Source organism: Lytechinus variegatus, chromosome 10 (genome assembly GCF_018143015.1).
Source record: "Lytechinus variegatus isolate NC3 chromosome 10, Lvar_3.0, whole genome shotgun sequence".
Taxonomy (NCBI): Eukaryota; Metazoa; Echinodermata; class Echinoidea; order Temnopleuroida; family Toxopneustidae; genus Lytechinus; species Lytechinus variegatus.
The window spans coordinates 15952922-15979132 of NC_054749.1; the positions used below are offsets into that span (position 1 = coordinate 15952922).

Sequence of the window (26211 nt, forward strand, 5' to 3'; positions counted from 1 at the left end):
ACAAAAAACCCCAACATAGCCAAAGTTCATTGACCTTACATGACCTTTGACCTTGATCATGTGACCTGAAACTCGCACAGGATGTTCAGTGATACTTGATTACTCTTATGTACAAGTTTCATGAATCAGATCCATAAACTTTCAAAGTTATGATGGTAATTCAACAGATACACCCAATTCGGCCAAAGTTCATTGACCTTTGACCTTGGTCATGTGACCTGAAACGCGCACAGGATGTTCAGTGATATTTGATTACTCATATGTCCAAGTTTAATGAACTAGACTAATAAACTTTCAAAGTTATGATGGTAATTCAACAGATACCCCCGATTCGGCCAAAGTTCATTGACCCTAAATGACCTTTGACCTTAATCATTAGACCTGAAACTTGCACAAAATATTCAGTGATGCTTGATTACTATTATGTCCAAGTTTCATGAATCAGATCCATAAACTTTCAAAGTTATGATGGGAATTCAACAGATATCCCCATTCGGCCAAAGTTCATTGACCCTAAATGACCTTTGACCTTGGTCATGTGACGTGAAACTCATGCAGGATGTTCAGTGATACTTGATTAACCTTATGTCCAAGTTTCATGAACTAGGTCTATATATTTTCTAAGTTATGATGACATTTCAAAAACTTAACCTCAGGTTAAGATTTCGATGTTGATTCCTCCAACATGGTCTAAGTTCATTGACCCTAAATGACCTTTGACCTTGGTCATGTGACATGAAACTCTAATAGGATGTTCAGTAATACTTGATTAACCTTATGGCCAAGTTTCATGAACTAGGTCCATATACTTTCTAAGTTATGATGTCATTTCAAAAACTTAACCTCAGGTTAAGATTTGATGTTGACGCCGCCGCCGTCGGAAAAGCGGCGCCTATAGTCTCACTCTGCTTCGCAGGTGAGACAAAAATCATGTGCAACTTGATTTTCAACCAATCAACAGCGCGCATTTAGGACTTGCGATTGATTTTTTGACTTGCATTTAAACGCAACTCTTTCTGCAACGGACCCCTGATCCTGTTGTTCATTTGAAGAATAGGTTGAATGAATAGCAAGACATGATCTATTCAAAATGCACTTTCATTTATTTCATATGTATCAGGGTCTATTGTTTTTAATACTGATAGGATAAATAAAAAGGGAGAATTTTGAAGACAAGACTCCACCTTTGCGAATCTCCTCGTCTTGCTCTCTATCCTCTTCTGTACAATATCTCTCCAATTCTCTTCTTGACTTTCTTTAGCTTTGTGTTCCTGTGGGTTTACAATCCCCGAACTCTTTGAGGCAGGACCTGGGTCTTCGGATGGTTTGGAAAGCTCCTGAGCAGCTGCAGCTAATACCTACATTAAGAGATATCAAGTTCAGTGTTGACCTATTGGTGTTGGTGTTAAGTCGATTTTCACATCAGCAGAGCACCTTAAAATTAAGAATTCACCAATATACATGTAGACATGTTTTACTACCCTACTTTTATTACTCTTCTTTAGCTTATCTTTCATCCAATAAAAACAAAATAGACCTCAAAAGCAAAGATTAACTATGACTTTAATCACCCATCTTCAAGTTACCCAATAATTATATGTCGTGGCTGGACTGATAGAAACTTGTACCTCAAAATTTAAAGAGTTTAAGGGCAGCTTAGAAAAGGCTGAATTTCAAAAAAATGTAGCAATGGTGGCAGTCTGATATTGTCTGAAAACAGTCTCCTGATACCTGTGAAAAACTCTTTTGAGGCAAAAGAAGGTTGCTACCCATGTTACAACTAAAAAATCAAGCTTATTTTGAGCTTTCATCAAAATATTCAAATCTTGAGATATGAGGTTTTATCAGCCCAGCCACGATGTGTTGTTTATATACTGTACCTCTAGGATATCCATCCTTTGTCTGATGTTGTAGTTTCTATTGTAGAACTCTCCAGTTAAATACTTTGATGTCTAAATTTAAAGGAGAAAGAAATATGTCAATGTCAGCAACAACATTATCAAATAAACACCATCAAAATGACAATTACAAATGCATCAATGTTTACAGGCATCGTGGTGTGCACCTGTAATACAAGCTACGAGGGGGAAGTTACAAACGAATGCAGAAGTTTTAGCCCTGGTCACGTCTTTCAGATGGTGATGTTAAAGGTTGAGCCCAGATGTAAATAATCATATCTTATTGATATATTTCTATAAAATCTCAATTACACACACACACACACTCACCCCCAACAACATAATATCATCAATGTCAAGAAGATTTCCCCTCCCCCCATTGCAAAATTCAATATCTCACTGATAATCAATGATTCAATAATATTAAAATCAGAATGATCATTACTGATGTAATCAACATTATCAGCATCAAGGCAACAGTAAATTACATGACACCCAAATATACAGGCAAAACATAATTATATTTTTTTCTTTCGTGTATTTCTTTTAAAAATTACAATCAATATCAATTTCATCATCATAAGGTCTAAAAGAATGTTAGGCTGCCCTAATCCGATAGAACTTAAAATGCAAAAAAAAACCCACATAGACGCAATTTTTAATCTTTTATTTAGGAGATCCAAAATATACAAATTGCAATATTTTTGTATTTGGGCAAAGAAATTGCTCATACTTCTATTCAATTAATTATATGAAAGTACTTAAATATGCACTTCGACTGCATAAATAAACCATCCCATGCATGATTTCCTTTTTGCAGTGCAGAAGCTAAGATACATGTAAAAAGAAATTAACACATAAAATATCAACCAACCGACCAACCAAAGTTTCTGATTTAGGGCTTAAGAGGGAAACAATTTTTTTTAAGGTCTAACATTCAACTGATTTTCTGAAAGTTTGGGGAATGACTGATTGAATCCAATGACTTGGGTAAAAATATACCTGTAAAGCTCTAAGACACATCGTTCTGATATATTAACCCTATAGCACCTACAGATTATACGCATAAAGGCAATCTCTCACTAGAGGAAACAATAAAACTGGTAATTAGTAGGCATTGTTCCAAACTAATTGAAACAGTTTTTTATAAACTTACTTTTGTTCATTACAAGTTATATTTATTTTGTAGCGTAGGACCTGTTGAATAAAATGGTTCATGGCAAAGTTCAATCAGATGTACGAATATTGACCTTTGAGAAATAAAAGCAAAAGTTTAGGTCTCAGCCACCCCAGTCCCACGCCTTCCAAAAAAAAATATAAGTATTACTGACAAAATGAAAATAAAACTAAAATTTTCGCCAATTCATGGATAAAATATGTCAAAATGAATTCCAACTCAAATCTGAATCGTCCATATCGATTTCGATGTCACTCTGTGTGATATCCAACATTTTGATGAACTCTTCATCAAAACTCTTCGACAGAGTAAGTGGTTTTCCGAGACGTGGACGCAGCCATCTTTGCTGAGATCGACTGCGCAACAGTCTGGAACTTGCTACACACCGATGCGTGTCAGTCGGTTTTTCTCTATTATTCTCAATAGGAGCATACACTTTTCTATGTAGATCTATACTGTATAGGTTGGCTGCTATACAGCGCGTCCCCCAAAAAATGTCCCTCTGACATAGGACTGAATTAATTCTAAAATGTGGTAGGATTCTCAAATAAATGTTTATGAGTAGAAAGCTCATTTCATGTTCTAACTTTTATGAAAATTTCATTGGTCACGCTTCAGCGGTTTTAAATACACACTCTGTTACGTAACAGTGGTGCATTTTAGCTCATTCCAAGTTTGCAGCATTGATGCATTTCTTCATTGTCTATGGCATGTTAATCCCCATTCTTACATTCAGGATCTGAGCAGGGATAATTCCCTAATCATATCTAGGCTCATCAAATCATAAACTTGAGCATGTTCAGGAGAAGAAACATAAAAAATTAAGTTTGTTTGATGATTGATAAGGGGAATCAGTGCACCAACTTGAAAGAAAATGTGAATGATGGATGAGTACAATAAGCTGAAAAAGGGGGAATCAACAAGTTAATCACCCTTTGCAAAAAGGAACTATATCAAAGAAAATTTTGACTTTTTTCTTTTAAAAAGTTACACTGCATTATTGAACTTGACCTCAGTAGCTAATTAACTAAAAAAAAGGAATGAAAACAAAAATGCAGTATTGTTGGAATTATGCATGAAACAGACATGACCGGTTGTCTCAATCATTGTGCATCTCCTGTTTATCAAACATGAAATGAACTGTCAATACTGTTTTTGCCCTTCTGAACATGCTCAAGGTTGTGATTTGATGAGCCTGGTTAGATCATGGAGATTTCCCTGGTCAGATCAGGGAATTCCTTGGTCAGAACAAGGAGATAGAGGTGAAATCTCCTTGGTCAGAATGGTCAAAGGTGGTTGATATGCAAGAAAGTGCAGAACACAAAGCAGTGTTGCATGCATATAAACTTGGAATGGGTTGAAAAGCACCACTGTTACATAATAGGCTGTGTATTCAAAACCACTGAAGCAAGACCAATGAAATTTTTATAGAAGTTAGGACATGAGATGGGCTTCCTATATCCATACATTTCATTGATAATAATTTTATTAAGCCGCATATCAGAGGGACATTTTTTGGGGGACGCGCTGTATGCACACGCAATATTAACACGGTAAATCATATACAAGAGATACTATAACGCAGATAATACGTACGGGCGGTTAAGTGTGTAACAGGAAGGGCGGTCTCGGGCGGTTCAGGGGCTATTTGGTTAAGCACTATATAAATGTGGAATATTATTATCATAATTATCAAGGTTAATTTGTTCATACCTCAATAGGGCAGTTTACTGATAACGCCACCATAGCTGAGTGTCTGAGAAATCTAAAGTTTTCTGTGTTGTATTGGTCCTCCAGATGAAGCAAGATGGCCACAAACTGACTACAAACCTGCATGAAAATCAGCACAGAACAAAAAAGAAAACAAAATACAGTTATACTGCGATAACATATCATGATGATGAAGATTATGATGACCTTGATGAATAGCATTTGCATAGTGCCACTTATTTTTTCAGAAAAATTAAAAAGCACTGCATCCACATTCCACAGTAGGGCACATATTAATCATAAAGATGCTAGAAAACATATATTTATTTCAAAATTCGAAAGTCTCAAGGCAAGTACAAAAAAGAAAGATCAGCTTTGATCATCTGAACATTCATCTTGCGCCAACATACGCACAGAAACTAAAGAAGACCTCTCCAGTTTCTAGGCAACGGTTTGACTGGGCAGATGATGCAACAGAATGCCTACAAGAGACTTTTTTTTACACGAGTGAAGAACTCTTTACATAAAATTTCAATTTTAATGAACCAAAAATTAAAGTCTGATTCTCTTACATCTTTTAAATCATCTGGCTTTGCTCTGATGAGCTTCTCCGCGACCTTCAGACTAGCTTCGGTCAGCTCAGGGGCATCTCTTGCCGTCAAACCTGTTCAATGGAATAAGAGAGGGAAAGCATTCATAAAACTCCACTAAAACCAATAAATATAGGTTTGATGAATTAAGAATCTGTAGTTTTTCAAGCAACTTGTATGTACTAAAGAAAGTTAAGATTTAATCTGGGATTTTTTTCAATTACTGCTAGAAAAATTGGTACAGGCGGAAGGAAAGATCATGTATACAGTTATCAACCATGGTGAAAGGAGGCATACACAGCTCTAAAATGTTCATCAAGTTGGAAATAAGAATGTGCAAAGGCATCATGTTTAAGAACTGGGTAATTCCATATATGAGAAACATCTTTTTCTCCATCGCTACTACTCAGGCCATGATAAATTATAAGCATAACAGCTTTTCATCTGAAGCAATAACTGGAAGCAAAAAAAAAAGTTATTTCAGGAAGTTCCAGCTAATGGGCGATGGCATTGTAAGTTTGAGTCAACCTTGTCAACCATTGTGCATTGTAAATGATAGAGCTACAAAAACAGAAGAGCAAATAATAAATTTGATCCGGAAGATTTGTAATAAAAAATATATTTTTTCCCAAGATTTTCCCCCGTGGCTTTTTCCTACTCGTTTCTGAAAAGTGTTTGGGTTCTTCCCGATGGTATACAAAACTTGTTTAGGGGTCATATTCTGGTGACAACTTGTTTAGGGGCCAAAAAGGGTAAACAAAGCTTGCGAAAAACTTGATTGGGGGGTTATTATGCAAACAGAGAAAAACTCGTTTAGGGGATGTTTGGAAATAATTTGGTCATGCATTTACTGCATAGATTTGACTGGACCCCCTGCGATAACATTACCAATATTTTCATGGAAATCAAACAAGAAGTGGGCAAAAACAAACACATAATTCTTTGTTCCATTACCATCAATGCAGTCCCGAATGTAAACTGGTACTTTAACCTTAGCGGCCTCAGTGTCATGTGACATGTCGTAGGGTTCAAACTCATCATCACTGTAAAGAAAGAGGAAGTAAAAGGGTCACTGAAAGATGGATGAAGTTTTGAATCAGAACAAGTTGTATGAACTTTGTAAAATGCACAGCAGGCAAAAGATTAAGAAATATTTTTGCATTTACATAGTTTAAATTAACAAAAAAAATGACAGAAGGATCAAATGAAACATGGATGGGAAATAGATTCCGGGGGGAGGGGGGTCAAATATATTGCTGTACACATGCGTGACTGTTTAAAGGGGTGTGTTTTCAATTTTGGATGCAGGAAAAACATTGATTTTCAAGAAAAAGGGTAGTTTTTCAAGACTGGTCAATGGTCAATCGCGGGGTCAAACATATTTAAGGTATTTTTTTCCAAAGCTTTTTTTTTATAACACTAGCCAAACGTGTTTAGCTTATGTTTTTCCCCGTGGCTTTTTCCTACTCGTTTCTGAAAAGTGTTTGGGTTCTTCCCGATCGTATACAAAACTTGTTTAGGGGTCATATTCTGGTGACAACTTGTTTAGGGGTCAAAATGTGTAAATAAAGCCTGCTATAAACTTGTTTAGGGGTTATTATGTACACAGAGAAAAACTTTTTTAGGGGGGGGGGGTGTTTGGAAATAATTTGGTCATGCATGTGTACAGCAATACATTGATTGGAACCCCGGGATAGATTCATTTTGAATTAAAGAGTAAGATATTTTTTTAAATGAAAATTCAACTAGAAGAAAGGAAAAAAAGAATTCTTTTTTTAAGACTGTAAAGAAATATTTAACAGCAACAAAATCTGTGTCAATGGAATATTAGACAATATATTTTTAGACTCTGTGTGTGTGTGGGCATTGCTATTGAATGGGCACTGCTATGCAAGGTATCGAGCTAAGCTGACAAGAGGAAAACCACTTAACCCTTTGTTCACAGAGTTTTGGGATTCCCATTGAGTATGTATAGGGAACATTCAGTTCATGAAGAAAATAGGTTAACAGTTAATAAACAGCTTTTAAATAGCAAATCTAATTACCTGTCCAATTCTTCCTCTTTCTCTTGTTCTTGGTTTGGTGCATCACTTACTCTACACTCTACTCGGTCTTCAGTACCATTGGACATTTCCATATCAGACTCTATAGCTACTTGATCAATCCCCCTGGGAAAAAATAAAAATGAATAATTACATGTAATTGAAAATACTATTAATTATAATATCAATAAAAATATCAATATAAATGATGCTGATACTGCTCCTACTACTATTACTACTACTACTGCTACTACTACTACTACTACTACTACTACTACTACTACTACTACTACTACTACTACTACTACTACTACTACTACTACTACTACTACTACTTCTAATACTACTACTACTACTACTACTACTACTACTTTTAATACTTCTACTACTACTACTACTACTACTACTACTACTACTACTACTACTACTACTTTTACTACTACTACTACTACTACTACTACTACTACTTCTACTACTACTACTACTACTACTACTACTACTACTACTACTACTACTACTACTACTACTACTACTACTGCTGCTGCTACTACTACTACTACTACTACTACTACTACTACTACTACTACTACTACTACTACTACTACTACTACTACTACTACTACTACTACTATCACTACTAATAATATTAATAACAATGATAATAATATACAACTACCATTACTCCTACAACTACTACCACCACCACCACTACCATCACCACCCTACTACTTCATGTACAACTACTAATAAGAATAATAATAATGAAAATGATATACAACCTGTCATTAAATGCTACTATAGGAACAATCAACACTAAGGAAAACCCCCGGGAGATCAATATGTTTATTCCATCAACAATATGGATGGATGAATAAACTAGTTTCTTTTTGTAAAAAAGGACTAACTTAATCAGGGAATCCAGACCAGGATCTTCAGGCGGATTGACCAACGACCAAAGCAATTGACTCTCCTCGTCCTCTTTGTATTCAAATGCCAGCTTCGGACCGTTGGGGTCAAGTGTCTTTGCCATGATCTCTGCCGTCACCATGCCCAGCCTTCTGACCCTTAGAATGGGACTCTCGAGATGGGCCTGCACCCCGCCCATCAACATGGTGGTCAGATCTGAAAAGCAGAATAAGAACAAGATTTCTGCGATATTTGCTTGGGTCTTAATATCTATTAAGAGGGCATAAGGTTAGAGCTAGGATTGTTAAATAGTTGTCGGTTCAGAATAATGTAAAGATTAAGATTATGTTTTATTCAGTTTTGGAGGTTACGTTTTATGATTGGCTTAACATGTAGAATGCTCTTGACTTGGTCCGTTTGATGCAAATTCCTTTGCTATTTTGCCATCGGGAAACATGACTCTTACACGTTCAGATAGAAGGTCTGCTGATGAAAAAGACAGATTATATTCTACTAAAAAGCACACGTACACACAATCAAAAATCATATTCTCAAGCAAAAATGATACAAAATAAGATAACATCTTACTGGTTGGCAGATCTGTTATACTATTTACTTTAATATGTATATGCTGGTTTTGCCACTGATACTTTATGTTTCTCAATCAATAATATGGAAGTTCCCTTTTCTTTGACACACCCTCCAGTATAGATACAGAAGCATAAAATGAATGTATCTTACCTCCCTTGTGTTTTGCTTTCTCCTCTTCATTAAGATGTCCGACAGAAATAACAATGACCATGGTCAGATAGGCATGCTGGCTGTGTGATGTATGTTTTACGGCTGAACGGTCTCCCCATGTATTCAACACGCTCCTTAAAACCTGAAGAACGTAGGAATTTCTGTGTTAACCCTTCGGATATGATTTGATTTCTGTAAGACATGCCTGGTAGGACATACTTTTTTTCTTTTTGAGGGTCTATTTTTTTCCTTTTACATGGGGCGATTACTGAATTGTTGGTGCTATTTCATTTCAAGGATTACTTTTTGCACAATGATGTAAAGAGCATTATTCAGCATGTAGAATATACATAGTTTTGAAAAGTATTCTTGAAAACTATTTGCGACGATCTTGTCGACCCTAGTGAAGGTGGTCACCCAAAAGCATGCCATTAGGAGTAATTTTGGCTGACATGAGGGCAAAATTGCCAGTCACCATGCTGTATTTCCTACACCAGTAACACCCCTTTCATAGATCCTTGCCCAAGGTTACACAGGCATAGGGTCCAATGAGTTAAAATAATAGCACATAGGATTTGCATGGCTCTATTTTGTCTGTTTGATTGTTCAAGTTGCGTGAATATGTAAAGGACAAGTTTTGAAAATTATATTGTGCACAAACGTGAAAAATGCCAACCCCCCCCCCACCAAAAAAAAAGTGGAAAGAGAGGAATTTCAGGGGAAATAGTCCACAATACAGCCACTGCATTGACACAACATTTGATCCTGCGACAATGGGTCTGGGCTTAATTTTGTCTAAGATGTCGTGTTAGGGTTGCAATAGGGTTTTATGTTATATTTAGGTGAGGGCATAATGTTAAACCCAGGGTTGGAGTTGATCATTTGATCAGTGGGTGGAATTTAGAGCGGAGCAATTGTCGGCAGAGCTAAAGTCAGAGTGTCTCCAATTTATAAAAATATATTTGAAACTACTCACTTCATGAATATTTATTGGAAGAATGGGATTTACCTTCACGATCAAATGCCTTCGGGAGGGAGAAGAAGCCAGATAGCCAATCAGATTCTGAGGAACGATAACATCCGCAAAGTGACGCAGGAGCAAGAACTTGTTGGTGAGGAGGAAGTTGATCTTGGCATTAGTAAGTACAGCATCACTCAAGAGTCTAGCGACATAACCATACCTGAAAGATGCAAAGGATAACAAGGAGGCAACATGGAGATGGGGATACAGAGTACCAAACTGTCATCACAAAAAACTTTTTACACCATACCAGGGTGAGGAATGATGAAAAACACCTCCAACACCCACCCAACTCAATCCCCAATTACAATAACATCAAACTTCACTGAACTAAGCAATAAAACGATATAATGTATAAAATCATCAAGTAATAAATGGTGAAAAAAAAGACAAGTATATCGAGAAAAATATCCAGCAAAATGGTGAAAAATAGAGCAAAAAAAAAAATGGTTACCATGGGCAATGTCTGAGTAAGTATTCAAGAATGACTTCCAGACTCCTGTCTGGAGCTCCTGCCAGGATTCGATTAGCGATGCGACACCAGATGAAATTAGAGGAAGTCAACTTCAGTAGCTGTGGAAGCAGTATGCCAAACAGTCTCTCTGCGCACAAGGAGGAAAAAGAATTATTCTGTTTAACTTCAATTTATTTCCATTAAAAAAAAAAACAATACAAACTAGATTTTAATTCGTCATGTGGACGAATTAGGTGGTCTGTCTTTATTCTCACCATCATGAATACTATTACCATGTTCATGCAGATCAATATGATCTTCATGATGACAACGAAATGCTCATTATGGATGGAATACTTGTGAAAGATGGGAGATGATAAAGCACTGTGAAAAGGGTTTCTTTGTTGTATGACAATACATGTGATATGAAAAAAGCAATCATAATCTGTTTTATCTTGCTAAATTTTAACTTTTATACCTTTTAATTATCATAAGGGATCATGTAACAGGTGGTAAAAAGAAAAAAAATTGAAAAAAAAATCTTGTGCACCCCAGGATTTGAACCTGCGCCCTCGAGAACGCAAGTCAAGTGCGTAATCCATTGAGCCACGATATTCCCCATAGAGATTACACGTAAGCAATTTTGAGAATTACAATTCCAATTTTGCAAGTGAAAAACGGGCATGATCCCGGCATCTGATCAAAAAATGGAGGGAACACTTGCGAAAGCTTAGAATCTCAGCTACAACATACTAAAAGCTCAGGGAAAACTGACAAGAAAAAATGGAGATATGGCTCACGAAATAGAGGAATGTCAAATCTAGTTTTGAGAAAAAGTCATGGCCCATAGAGATTACACGCAAAATGAGGAAAAATGACATGCCTTTGTTATTTGAAATTTTTCAGGATGATCCGTTTACCAAAATGAAGAGTAAGACCTAAGCTACAACATATCGAAAATTGGGCGAAAATTGACCAATATTCATGGAGTTAGAGCCTAATTTGCATAATTATTATGACGTCATAACAAGGAAAACGGATATTTTGACTTCCGACGCCATTTTAATGACGTCATGATAAATTTGAGGGAGACTGGTGACATGAAATAAATGTACAACTCATACTCTATCGATATATGAAAAAAAAAATTGGGGGTCAACTGACTTTTTAAAGAGCTAAAGTGAATTTGCAATAGGCATGTTTTTGCACATATATGGCCTATAGTGAGAGCTCGCGCGCGTCGTGCTGCAAACTGTAACTGGTGTCGATTTCGTTATTAATGGTCGTAGAAGGTTGATAATAATAAAAATAATAAGCATTAATTTATATAGCGCAGCTTTTATATGGATATATTCAGCTGCGCTTGTTCAGAGCTCTTTTTACTTATTTTGGTCTACATAGCATATTTTCTTAACTAAAGAGATATGTTTTTAATTTTGATTCGAAGAGAGCCAAGGATGGAGAGTTTCTTATATCAATTGGCAGGCTATTCCATAGTTGGGGGCAGCAAGTGCAAATGCACGATCACCAAGTGTGACTTTTGTTTTGTGAAATGGTATCTGAAACAATAATTTATCTGTGGTACTTCGCAGGCTTCGACTGTGTAATTGAGTTTTAAGTTTTAGTAATTCTGTAATGTAATGTGGGGCTTGACCGATTAATGATTTATATACAATTAACAGAATTTTGAATGAAATTCTTTGACGTACAGGCAACCAGTGGAGTTCTCTCAGAAGAGGTGTAGTGGAACTGAACTTTGGGACACGGTATATAAGTCTTGCACATGAATTTTGGACTCTTTGTAACTTAGAAATAAGACTATCAGGCATTCCAAACAACAAGCTATTACAGTAATCTAGCTTACTTGTAATCAGAGCATGTGCCACCAGTTTGATACTTTCTTGATCAAAATATCAAGGTATCAAATTGCTCAGAATTTCATTATCAATGCAATGATATAAAAAAAAGTGTTTCTGCATTGTGTTAAAGTGATTGGTTAACATTGGTTTGACTTTTAAAAAATCTGAGCTAGAAAGTCACACTTGTCACCTGTGTCTGTGATATGTTACAAAAATGAAGCCCAGAAAAAATTGCGTTCGAAAATGATTATTTAGTGCTTCAAAAATTGAAATATAAAGTGACCGGAAACACCATCTTAATTTCATCCTATACACTTATGTGTACTATTTAGGTGTCTATAAGACGCCTATTTACAAAATCGGGGTTTGCCCCTTAGTTTTAGCTTTTCATTCTCAATAATGGTTGTTTTCAGGGTTTATTAGTTCTAATACATGCACTTGTACACATGTTTCATCTTGGTTTGAGAATTTTTTAAATCGGCTGCTCACAAAGTTAAATAATACCTTTAAGGCGTTACGCGCGGAAATTTTTGAAATGCTTAAAATGACCTGAAACGTACCCAAAAATTTTTATAGGCCATTTGGAGAACTTTTTTACCTTTGACGCGAGCGTACGCGCGCGTCATGACCTTTACATGACCTTTGATGACATGGACAGTTGACCCTAGACCTGAAGTTAATGTCATGTAAATATTGTTAATTTTTGATAATTGATAATGAAGATATGATCAAATGAAGAATTTTACAAAATGGCGCGTAGATGACGTCATCATGATTATATGACCTTGAAAAGCTTATTATGCCGTCTCTATGATAGATTCTATGTATAACGAAAAAATCAGCAAAATTGATTCAGCCAATTCCGAGAAAAGTTGGCGACAAAAATAGGTGCCAAGAATAAAGAAAGAAATAAAGAAAATTCTGACGAAAACAATAGGTGATCTGTCATAGACAGACCACCTAATTAACACAATACAATAGTTGATATACATCAATACTAGAACTGGCTCATCAAAAATGAACTCTTACAGTATGTAAGGGATCATTTCAATGCTGTAGTTAGTTATGTTGTTAATATAATAATCATCATACTTGACACAGTATTGCACAACACTTTCTTCATCAGAAGGCCAAATGAGTGCTATCTTATGCCTTACTCTCTATCACCTAGTACTTATTAAAAGGGGATGTAGACTATTTGAATAAAAATTTTCCTGAAGTTAGGTATTTCTCAAGGATTACCATACAGGGTAAGTACTCATATGAGAATTTTAGGTGCATGACTCTGTACAGGTACATTTCATTCATGATGAATTTAAAAAAGCCAGCCTCTGGAGGCAAATGCTAATTATATATTTGCACAGTTACAACAGACAATCTTAAATCTCAAAATACCTTGTACATAGCCCCTCCCCACATCTTACCTGTGTAACCTTGAATGCATAATCTACCAATCAGCTCACTCACAAACTGCAGGGAAGCATTTTCAGACTCTGGAAATAACAAAGGTTGGAAAAATAGCATTAAAAATACTCTACAGTACATCCCACAATATAGGAAACCTGACAACCAGTATTCCCAGTTATATTTTTTAATAATGCCAAACAATTATATGGTCTTTTATTGACATTATCATAACTGTCAGCTTGTCGTCTTTATTTTACCTTCAAATATGATGTGAACAGTTCACACAAATAAGAGCAAGAAGAATTTAAAAATTCAATGTAAACAGCAAGTTGTGCAGAAAAATGGTTTGAAATTGATGACCTTGCATAAGAACGAGATGGCCAATTGGCATATCTTTTTTAGTTTCTTTAACTAATCTCTAAATGAGAGAACAATACACTCAAGTATTGGGTAAAAATCAAAGAAGAGATTCAATTTCTTACTATCAATTAAAACTATGATTGAGACATATTCAAATTAATATTTATCTCAAAGACAGCTTTCCCTTATTTTTGTGGGATGCAATGGATAAGGTCTATCTGTTTTAAATTTAGAGAAGTATGACCAGAAGGAAAGAAAATCTCTGATCATTATAACAAGTGGAAACATGGAAGTAATCTTACTTTAGCCAATAACTAGATGAAGACAGATATCTAAGAGACTTTTCCCATAAATTGAGATTGTAGATATTAAATGGAACTCACTTGATAGTTTTTCATGCACGTAGTGTAATGTTTTCAAAATCTCTTTCGCAACCATTGGAATGAAATGATCGGGGTAGAAGAAGTCACTGCCAACAGAACAAATAAGATAGAAGGAACAAATTACAGGATGATTCCATTTTATTTTGCCATCAAAACAAATCAAGTCATACAAATATCTTGAACATTTCTTGATTTACTTAATTTTAGATTCTTCAAATTCATCTCTTCAATCAATCATGTTTTTTAGTCAATATAATTTATGCCTGCAATAATTCAATTTATAATATTTCCATTTATCTCTTTTGGGAGGGTGGCAAAAAAAAAGAGTTCAATGAATCTGAATTGCCCCAAGAAACAAACAGATTATTCAAATTTCATCATGTACACTTTAAGAAAAGAATCTGAATTTTTACAGCTTACCTAATCTCTAAAATTTTGTGATTATTGTATGTTTAATCGAGAATAAAACAATAGCTAGAGCAGAGGTTCTTTTAACTGATGCTTGGGATTACCTGCAGTCTTTTTTCATTACATTGGCAATCCGGTCAGGTATAGTCACCAGAACAGTCAAGACCTGTGACCTTTGACCATCCAGTGCCATTGACCTGGAAGAACAAGGCGAGGTCGACAGACAGGTTGCTGAACCTGGGGAGATATCACACATGGAACAGAGCATCATCTGGAGTTGGTGCTGATGGAAGAACTCTTCCAGGAGCAAGACACATTTCTTCTGTTTGAAGCTTGGACTGCCAGAGGATGATTTGAGATGGAGATACAGACGAAAAATGAAAGAGATAAAGAAAAGATAAGGAGAGATTGCAGGGTAGGTTGTGGTGTTGAGGTACTGACTCCCACCTTGTAACTAACCAGAGGGTCATGTGTTTGAATCCCACCATGACCTAGCATCCTTAAGCAAGGCATCAATCCACACTTCGCCACCCTCCACCCACGTTTTAAAAGAAAAAAAATACCTGGTAGGATGTGATTCCTATGTAGTATAAATCTTACAGTTGAGTCTTAGAGCTCTTGCTAAATGCTCCCCAGAGAGTGAAGAATGTGCATAATATATCTGTAAAGTAAGCACTTAGAGACAATGCTCTGATGTAAATGTATTATTAAGAGCTATACGTGGATTATCATTATTATTATCATTTCCATAACATCATGTACCTCCTGATTATAGTTGAGAAAATAAAGGTTTGATCAATGATGAATATCACAAACAAATACATGTATAACATACATTGAACTTTGAAGAAAATCAAATTTGAGCATGCGTTCATTTCCTCATATTCTACCCTGAAACTATGTCATAATCATCTATAAATAAATTATATGGTTTTCAATCAATCCATATGGAATAGGATAATTGATTCTCATTAAGGTCAAGTCCACCACAGAAAAATTTAGATTTGAATCAATAGAGAACAATCAGACAAGCATAATGCTGAAAATTTCATCAAAATCGGATGTAAGATAAGAAAGTTATGACATTTTAAAGTTTTGCTTATTTTTTACAAAAAAAGTTATCATGCACAATTTAGTCACTTTCTGCAAAGGAGAGAATCAATGATACCCGTCACTATTTCTCTTTTGTTTGAATTAATGCTGTAACCGATTTTTATTCCAATTCCCGATCCGATCCGATTTTCCCCTTTTTTCTACATTTTTCCGAACTCCGATTTTTGACCAGTGGGGAAAAAATCGGATCGGAAAAACCAAAACATAACAAGACAAAAAAAAAACACGTGGCGACATGTTTGCCGTCAAAATGCGCTGGTGATTTGTTTAGATCTCAGACAAAAGTGGTGGAAGGAAAAGAAGATAAAGGGGAAGAAAATTATGATTTGTTTTTATCTGTGATATTAGCGGAAAGGCAGGTGGAGAAGAAGATTATGATTTGTTTTGATCTCCGACATAATCGGGGAAGAACAAAACGATAATGATGATAATTGGTGATAATTTGTTTTGATCTCCGACAAAAATGGAGGAAGAAAAACAACGAAAAGACGATATGTTTTGATCTTAAGCGGAGGCAAATAAGATTTAGTTGAACACGCTGACATGCACGGTAATATTTACGACTATCTGACTATACGTCCTCTAAGAGTTTACGATTACCTCCGCTATCACTACGATGTTGTAGAGAAGGTAAATATCATGGTGAACAACTCTGGATAATAATGCGTCTTTTTCGGGAGGTCATGCGACCTTTATGAGATTACGATTACCTCACGATGTTGTAGAGAAGGTGAATATCATGGTTAACCAATCTGGATAATAATGCGTCTTTTTCGGGAGGTCATGCGACCTTTAAGAGTTTACGATTACCTCCGCCATCACTACGATGTTGTAGAGAAGGTGAATATCACGGTAAACAACTCTTGATAATAATGCGTCTTTTTCGGGAGGTCATGCGACCTTTAAGAGTTTACGATTACCTCCGCCATCACTACGATGTTGTAGAGAAGGTGAATATCACGGTAAACAACTCTTGATAATAATGCGTCTTTTTCGGGAGGTCATGCGACCTTTAAGAGATTACGATTACCTCCGCCATCACTACGATGTTGTAGAGAAGGTGAATATCACGGTAAACAACTCTTGATAATAATGCGTCTTTTTCGGGAGGTCATGCGACCTTTATGAGATTACGATTACCTCCGCCATCACTACGATGTTGTAGAGAAGGTGAATATCACGGTAAACAACTCTAGATAATAATGCGTCTTTTTTGGGAGGTCATGCGACCTTTAAGAGATTACGATTACCTCCGCCATCACTACGATGTTGTAGAGAAGGTGAATATCATGGTAAACAACTCTGGATAATAATGCGTTTACCGTGATATTCACCTTCTCTACAACATCGTAGTGATGGCGGAGGTAATCGTAAACTCTTAAAGGTCGCATGACCTCCCAAAAAAGACGCATTATTATCCAGAGTTGTTTACCATGATATTCACCTTCTCTACAACGTCCTAGTGATGGCGGAGGTAATCGTAAACTCTTAAAGGTCGCATGACCTCCCAAAAAAGACGCATTATTATCCAGAGTTGTTTACCATGATATTCACCTTCTCTACAACGTCCTAGTGATGGCGGAGGTAATCGTAAACTCTTAAAGGTCGCATGACCTCCCAAAAAAGACGCATTATTATCTAGAGTTGTTTACCATGATATTCACCTTCTCTACAACATCGTAGTGATGGCGGAGGTAATCGTAATCTCATAAAGGTCGCATGACCTCCCAAAAAAGACGCATTATTATCCAGAGTTGTTTACCATGATATTCACCTTCTCTACATCGCAGTGATGGCGGAGGTAATCGTAATCTCATAAAGGTCGCATGACCTCCCGAAAAAGACGCATTATTATCAAGAGTTGTTTACCGTGATATTCACCTTCTCTACAACATCGTAGTGATGGCGGAGGTAATCGTAAACTCTTAAAGGTCGCATGACCTCCCGAAAAAGACGCATTATTATCCAGAGTTGTTTACCATGATATTCACCTTCTCTACAACGTCGTAGTGATGGCGGAGGTAATCGTAAACTCTTAAAGGTCGCATGACCTCCCAAAAAAGACGCATTATTATCCAGAGTTGTTTACCATAATATTCACCTTCTCTACAACATCGTAGTGATGGCGGAGGTAATCGTAATCTCAAAAAGGTCGCATGACCTCCCGAAAAAGACGCATTATTATCAAAGAGTTGTTTACCGTGATATTCACCTTCTCTACAACATCGAAGTGATATGTTGTAGAGAAGGTGAATATCATGGTAAACAACTCTGGATAATAATGCGTCATGCGACCTTTATGAGATTACGATTACCTCCGCCATCACTACGATGTTGTAGAGAAGGTGAATATCATGGTAAACAACTCTAGATAATAATGCGTCTTTTTTGGGAGGTCATGCGACCTTTAAGAGTTTACGATTACCTCCGCCATCACTACGACGTTGTAGAGAAGGTGAATATCATGGTAAACAACTCTGGATAATAATGCGTCTTTTTCGGGAGGTCATGCGACCTTTAAGAGTTTACGATTACCTCCGCCATCACCACGATGTTGTAGAGAAGAGGCCTATCGTTGATCGGCGGTAGTGTCGCGCGCTGGAACGTCATTATCTTATTTTCCTTCCTCCGATTATGTCGGAGATCAAAACAACTCATCATCTTCTTCCTCCGCTTTTGTCGGAGATCAAAACAAATTCTGCCATCAGTGTAGCGTGCCGCATTTGTCCACACGCCGGCCACATACAAATTTTAATGTATTTTTTGTTTTTGAATATCTTCCGATCCGATATCCGAACTGATTCCGATTTTAGGAGCAAAACTTCCGAACCGAACTCCGATCCCGTAATTGCTCTAACTTACAACATAAGTTTGAATTATACAATATTTCATTTTTTACAGATTTGACAATGAGGACCAACTTGACTGAACCATATAATGTTAAACAATGGTAATTCCACATGTTAAGGGCAAAATAAAACTTGGTTTCACAGGACAATGAGGAGAAAATAAGAATATTTCATATTTCATTTAATAACAGACAAAAGAAATAGTGAGTGATGTCATCAGCTCCCTCATTTGCATAATGACCTGGGTACGCATATACTATTTTGTGAAATTAAGCAAAAATTAAAAATGTTATAACTTTTTAATAAAATTTTACATCCGATTTTGATGAAATTTTCAGTGTTGTGCTCGTTTGATTTTCTCTTTTTATTTAAATCAACTTTTTGTTAGGTTGGACTTGTCCTTTAATCATAGCAATGTTCAACACCCAACACCTGTTGAAAAAAAAATGATGCAAAATATGTTTAATTTGATTCATTTTCCAATAAATGAACATAAATTTGATTATTGCAAGAGATGAACAAAAATAGGCCTGTTGACATAATAATGTCATGCTATGATATTTATTGGTGACCTTTTATTTTGATGAATGAATTAAAATATAACAAATTCAGCTTGGTTTTCTGAATTGGGAAGTGTAGCAAGCGCAAACTGACCAAATTATGACCTTATTTGTCTATTTCACTACAAACCTGCTGTTCTGAATAACACTGCATAGTACAAGCAGAGCGTCTTCAGGTCGACCTTTCAGGAAAAAGCTGTTGAACAATCGGTTGCCTTCTTGACTCCGCCCAAAATTGCTGTACCATTCAAAGTTCAAGATATTACACAAGTAATTAAGGAAATGCACATAGTGGCTTTCACGAATCTGTTTTCGGGCTAAATCCATATCATGATCAGGTAAATCGGTAGTTTTCAGTAAATCCTTGAAGTCTGAAGAGTCACCAGATTGCAGCAGGAGACTTCCAATTTTTTGAAGAGCTGCACAAATTTCCCTCTCGCTTTTTGATCTGGAAAGCACATTCCTTGCATCAGTCACAAAATTTTGTGCCAGTGTCTTAATTTCTGATAAGCTGGTCATCGTTGCTCACATTAAATTGTTCAATTAAAAAAAATCAGGAGAAAGAATGACCAAACTCCAACTCCAAAGATTGTTCTGTTCCCAACATTAACTAATGAAACCCACCAAGGGCCATTTGTTCACTGTTACCATCTGGCCTGTGGAGAATCTACAGGTAGGACTATGGTATGCCAATGCTTAGAGCACACACTTTAAAAAATCATTAAAATATCACTTTTGTGACCAAAATTACTAATTTCCATACAGTTTGTTTTTATTTATCATTAGTAATGTGGGAATAATTTTTGTATTCACCAGAGCGCTCAAAAACTTGAATTTTGGGCATATTTTTGTGTACGCCCTCTATTGGTGGAAAGTAATATGGCAAGAAAATTTTCATTTTTTGATCTCTATTTTTAATTAAGAAAAAATGATATAAAGAATCAAATTTAAATAAGAGCCAAGCAGTATGAATTAACAGGTCTAATGGAAACTGTCAGTGTAAAAAAATCAAGCATTTGCCCCAAAGAAAAAGAGAAAATAAGCCAAACATTGCCACCCTTATTTTGTCACACATGGAGATATAACTGAGAACAAGGTTATATTATAACCTTGTTCATTGAATGAGTGCCAAGGACAAGGTCAAGACAATGTGATGTGGTCTTCATTCTATAAAGTTCAAGTTCAATTCAAGGAAACTCATTTCCAAATTCCTAATTTCCTCAGTAACAAGATACTAACCCCAACAGCAAGCTACTTTGGATTCACGAGGTTAGCTATACCGGTACTGCGTTACCGACATTTGTTGCAGAATTATGACAAGGTTCAATTTACAGGAAATTAAACTACGCACATGACGCAGCGGAGCTAGAGCAGTGATGATAGTGAAAGCGCAGCGGCCTGGCTCCGGGTAAGTTAAGGCGCGGCGTCTGCTCTGGCATGGTAAGACAGCTATCCACTGGCTCGTCTTTTCATCCTGTTTCCAGCAAGTGAAACAAAAAAATGTTGCGGTGCTCTCCTTGATTCAGAGAAAACTCATTTCCATGTCGAGTAATAAGAGACGCTTTATAACCTGCTAGAAATAACTTTAAGTTCCTTTTCACCAACATAAGTTGCAAGCTTCTTCAAAGTTCAACTTCAGTCAGTGGTATTCACGTGACGCTTACCATACTATCGAATTATGGAGTGCTTGCTGTGTGCATGGGTATGCATATCACGCACTTGAGACGACCGTCCCAAAAATCTGAAAATTTCTTGGTTTTCTAAATATGCTTATTTATGCAATTTGAGCATGGTCCTGGGAAGCAGGGGATGGGGGAAGCATCCATATTTTGGAGGTTCTGCTGTAATATATACCCCTAGCCTTTGTTTACCAAATTACATCCCTATCTCCTTTTTTTTTGGGGGGGGGAAGGTATTTTGCTCCCTAATAATTGATTCGGGAGTTTTTTATTGTCAATTTTTTCTTAACCAAAATCGCCTTTGTTGGAAGTGATGACCGTCTGTCAGTTAAAAAAATTGACAAACAATATTGACAAACCAAGCATCAGCCTGTCTAAGAAAATCGTTCCCAGAAACAGGGCCCGGGGGCGGCCGGGGACATTTACGAGTGGATCCATGCTCGACCAAAAAAAAACAAGTAAAAAGAATGCATTTTTCATGATAGGGCACGTTACGTGATAAGGGAGTCAAAAACACAAATATAATGAAAAAATTATATCTATTTCGCTTAGGGTCAAATTTGCGGGGATGATAAAACAAAATTAAAATGTTTTGTAGGATGTCGATTTTTTTGCCCCAACACTACGTGTTTAGAGTCCGATTTGTGCGAGGTGTGGAAGGTGGGGTCGTACTAAACCAAATGATTTGTAAGGTAAAAGCGACGACCGAAGGACCCGTGACATAACACTAAAATATTCCTGTACTTGTTTAGGGGTTCATTTCAGGGAATATTTGCCAAGAGTATCGTTTTGTTTCCAATACTTGTTAAGGGTAGGGTTTCACACGCCAATACTTGTTAAGGGGTGCATTTTCAGAATATGGAAATTACGTGTTTAGGGTGCTATTCGAGACCCCATGGTCGCGCATGGTATCCACTCGTCAATGGAAGTGGCCCCCCGGGACACAGGGCTACCACGTGAGTAAAATAAAAAGTGAAAAAATAATAATAAAAAAAATCACCTCGCAAATCCCCAATTTAATAATAAAAAAAAATATGGAGACATAATCATTATATATGGACTGAAAGAATATCGGTTCTCCCAATTAAGTACATCTATGTAACTAAGTAAGTAACAATATTTGTTTATTTATGTTACTAAGTATTGTTATCTTTTGATTTAGATTTTGACTTTATTTTCATGTATGATGTGATGATTTTTGTTATTCTTTATGTTTTCATCAGGTCATTGATGAGAAACAGTTTGATACTGATCTTTTGTACCTGATTATATGTTCTAATAAATAAATAAATAAATATGTGCAGGCGTGGATCCAGGGGGGGGGGGGGCACGTGCTCCCCTCTTTTGAGAAGCAAAATTAAAATTTGTAATGTAAAAAATGCTCCCGGGAAAATGCTCAGGTGTTTTTCTTTTGAAATTGAAGGCTTTTTTTTTTGCTTGTCAAATTTTTTTGGGTACGAATTAATATCCTTTATTTGAGGTTGAAAACCTGTCTATGTGGTATATTGTGTTAACACTTGGATGATTAGGAGATGATGTTCTTTGCAGTGATGCAAATTTTGATTTGTACGCCAAAGGCATGACTGCAATGTCGACTGACAATCCTACAAGGGTTGCATTTATACTGCAAAATAACTTTTCAATAATTTATGTCATAATTGTTTCATAAACACTTTTTAGTATTGATTATTAAGTTAATTTCATTGACAACGGATTCGCAAAATATGTAAGCCTTGGTCAGTGGCATATGTAGTTGGAAATCTTGCCACTTGGCGCAAATAAAAATTTACATCACTGCAAATACACAGGGCTGCCAACTCTCACTCATCTTGAGTGAAACTACCGGTAAATCATTTGGGGAAATTATCTCCAACAATATCCATCATTTCACAGAAATAATTATGTAAAACAGTGTAGGCCTATGTCATAACTTTGTCATCCTCTGCCGATTTTGATGAAATTTCAGTGTGTTTTGTTTGTCAGCCTTGAGTACCCCTTTATAAGCACAACGATGTACATGAGAAATCGTAAAGGTGATAAGTTTGGAAATCTGACTTTGATCGATAATCCCTCCTCGGTTTTAGTAAATATCAATGTTTAATCAATATCAATGAATAGAACATTCAATTTTCTTTAAAATGATATGCTACATGATATGATTATGGTTCACGTGGAGGTGCAGGGCCTTGAAATGTGGGGCAAGGTCAAAATTCAAAAGTTGCAAAATGAAACAATATTCAAAGTCACTGTTCTTTTTTCCGTGGTGATAAGTGAGTTTCTCAGCGGTTTCTTTTGACTTTGATCGATAATTCCTCATTGGTTTTTTTAGTAAATATCAATGTATAATTAATATCAATGAGGATATCATTTAAATTTCTTTAAAATTATATCCTACATGATATGATTATGGTTCACATGAAGGTGCGGTGCCTTGAAATACGGGGCAAGGTTTAATTTCAAAAGTTGCAAAATGACACAATATTGAATATTGTAATTGTTGTTTTCTTGCACCTTAACATCAACATGGAATCAAACACATAACAAGCAAACAAACATCCATGGTATTTCTAACCACGACTAAAACCATGTTATCTCACAGAATCATCACTATAGAAACAGGGGCTTGTTTTGAACGGATTTTTATCTCTATTGACACAGACAAAGGAATCATGTTCTGTATTGACCCTTCATGACTATTTCTGCTCGTTTTTGCAGCTCTTCAATTCAGACCCCATCCAAAACTTTTGAATCCTGCTCTTTTGGTGATGGCATGATCATAACAAGCATGGTATCATTTAAAGAGAATTAAATGATCTTTTGAATGATATCAAACATGCATTGCGTAGAATTGGGAATTGGGAGAAATTAATGGCCAAACTCGGATTTACAAACTGTTTTGCTCGTTTTGCAGCTTTTTAATTCAGACCTCATCCAACACTTGAATCCTGCTCTTTACTTGTTGGCATGGTCATAAGAAGGATGGTATCATTTTAAAGAGAATTAAATGATCTTTTGATGATATCAAATATGCATTGTACAAAATTGGGAGTTGGGAGAAATTAATGGCCAAACACAGATTTCCAAACTATTTTTGAGGGGTTTATATATCTCATTAAATATGACAAAATCATTGTCAAGTCTTGGTGCCCTTTTTAATGGGATACACTATATTGGCCTAGACCATTGTGTGTGACCTTCGCATGACTGGTGACCCATAGCTGCTCTTGATGCCTAATCAGGGACTGTTTCATATAAACTGACTGTTTCATAAAAACTGAATGAATTTACTATCAGCCAATCAAACCGAATGATTTCAGTAGCTTTAAATCGTTATTGAAAGTGGGACCCAGATCATTTTGATTCCCAGTAGCTAAAGCGAATAAGATCTTTGTTGAATATAATTCACGTTGAACCATGTGAAAAAGTTTGATAAAAATTCTGTAGGTTTTACGAAATTTAGTCTTAGAGTATTGAAACACCAAGGGAATCAATATTAGGTATCTGATAGCCCAAGTACAAGAGTTGGACACCACACTGCAATGTTGACTTAACACCAGCCCGGAATAATGTTAAACAACACTAGTTTTGTTTTGGTCTAACACGAGAAAGGTGTTATACAACACTAAGTAGTATTATAACATCATCGGTTTGATTCCAAACCGGTGTTGTTTCAATACTTCTCTGGTGTGGACATATATAGATTCCAGGCTGGTGTTAAATCAACATCAGAGTTTTTGCAGTGCAGTCACGAATTGAATTGGGGGAAATTGAAAAATACACTATGAAAAATCATCCTCAGTAGCCTATTGCTACTGTCTCTGAGAAGTATTGGTGAGCCTTCATAAACGTTCTGCTCATAAAAATCATTTGTTAGGACTTTCAATATGATGCAAATGATTTAGCACCGGTTTACCTTAGTATGCAAGCAAGTAAACTAAGTACAATCGATGAGAGAAATGGGATTTGACCATGGTATATCTCACTATATTGAGCAAATAACTCACTGTTTTGAATAATATAATGCAAACAGTTTAAACAGGGTATATCTCGATCAATATGTTAATCAAAAGTATGTAACGTTTTTAACAATAAGATATATGAAATCTTAACATGGTATATCTCATCATATCAATCAAGTAAGTAAGTACTGTTGATGAGAGTGATGGAAATTGACCATGGTATACCTCATTATATCAATCAAATAACTAGTTCCTGTATTGGATTTGACCATGGTATATCTCATATCACTCAAGTAAGTACTGTTGATGAGAGTGATGAAATTGACCATGGTATACCTCATCATATCAAGTAAGTACTGTTGATGAGAGTGATGGAAATTGACCATGGTATACCTCATTATATCAATCAAATAACTAATTCCTGTATTGGATTTGACCATGGTATATCTCATATCAATCAAGTAAGTACTGTTGATGAGAGTGATGGAAATTGACCATGGTATACCTCATCATATCAAGTAAGTACTGTTGATGAGAGTGATGGAAATTGACCATGGTATACCTCATTATATCAATCAAATAACTAGTTCCTGTATTGGATTTGACCATGGTATATCTCATATCAATCAAGTAAGTACTGTTGATGAGAGTGATGAAATTGACCATGGTATACCTCATCATATCAAGTACTGTTGATGAGAGTGATGGAAATTGACCATGGTATACCTCATTATATCAATCAAATAACTAGTTCCTGTATTGGATTTGACCATGGTATATCTCATATCAATCAAGTAAGTACTGTTGATGAGAGTGATGAAATTGACCATGGTATACCTCATCATATCAAGTAAGTACTGTTGATGAGAGTGATGGAAATTGACCATGGTATACCTCATTATATCAATCAAATAACTAATTCCTGTAATGGATTTGACCATGGTATATCTCATATCAATCAAGGAACTAAATACTGTTGATGAGAGTGATGGGACTTGACCAATGTGTATCTCATTTTATCAATCAAATAACTAAGTACTTTATTGGATTTGACCTTGGTATATCTCATTATATCAATCAAATAAGTACTGTATT

General features: G+C 36.0%; 1 protein-coding gene across 1 annotated transcript in view; it reads right to left on the reverse strand.

Moving 5' to 3' along the window:
• LOC121422450 (telomere length regulation protein TEL2 homolog) overlaps window positions 1–20103 on the reverse strand; it is a 36257-nt gene extending 16154 nt beyond the window's left edge. The window contains exons 1-14 of the mRNA XM_041617508.1: window positions 19609–20103; window positions 15061–15294; window positions 14549–14634; window positions 13823–13891; window positions 10540–10687; window positions 10074–10245; window positions 9065–9206; window positions 8323–8539; window positions 7421–7543; window positions 6330–6418; window positions 5358–5449; window positions 4789–4905; window positions 1881–1952; window positions 1185–1358 (exon numbers count right to left, since the gene is read on the reverse strand). Of these exons, the coding sequence (XP_041473442.1) occupies window positions 1185–1358; window positions 1881–1952; window positions 4789–4905; window positions 5358–5449; window positions 6330–6418; window positions 7421–7543; window positions 8323–8539; window positions 9065–9206; window positions 10074–10245; window positions 10540–10687; window positions 13823–13891; window positions 14549–14634; window positions 15061–15294; window positions 19609–19997 (2124 nt within the window). The 5' untranslated portion in view covers window positions 19998–20103. The remainder of the gene's footprint in view (window positions 1–1184; window positions 1359–1880; window positions 1953–4788; window positions 4906–5357; window positions 5450–6329; window positions 6419–7420; window positions 7544–8322; window positions 8540–9064; window positions 9207–10073; window positions 10246–10539; window positions 10688–13822; window positions 13892–14548; window positions 14635–15060; window positions 15295–19608) is intronic.
• Between the last annotated feature and the right edge of the window lie 6108 nt (window positions 20104–26211).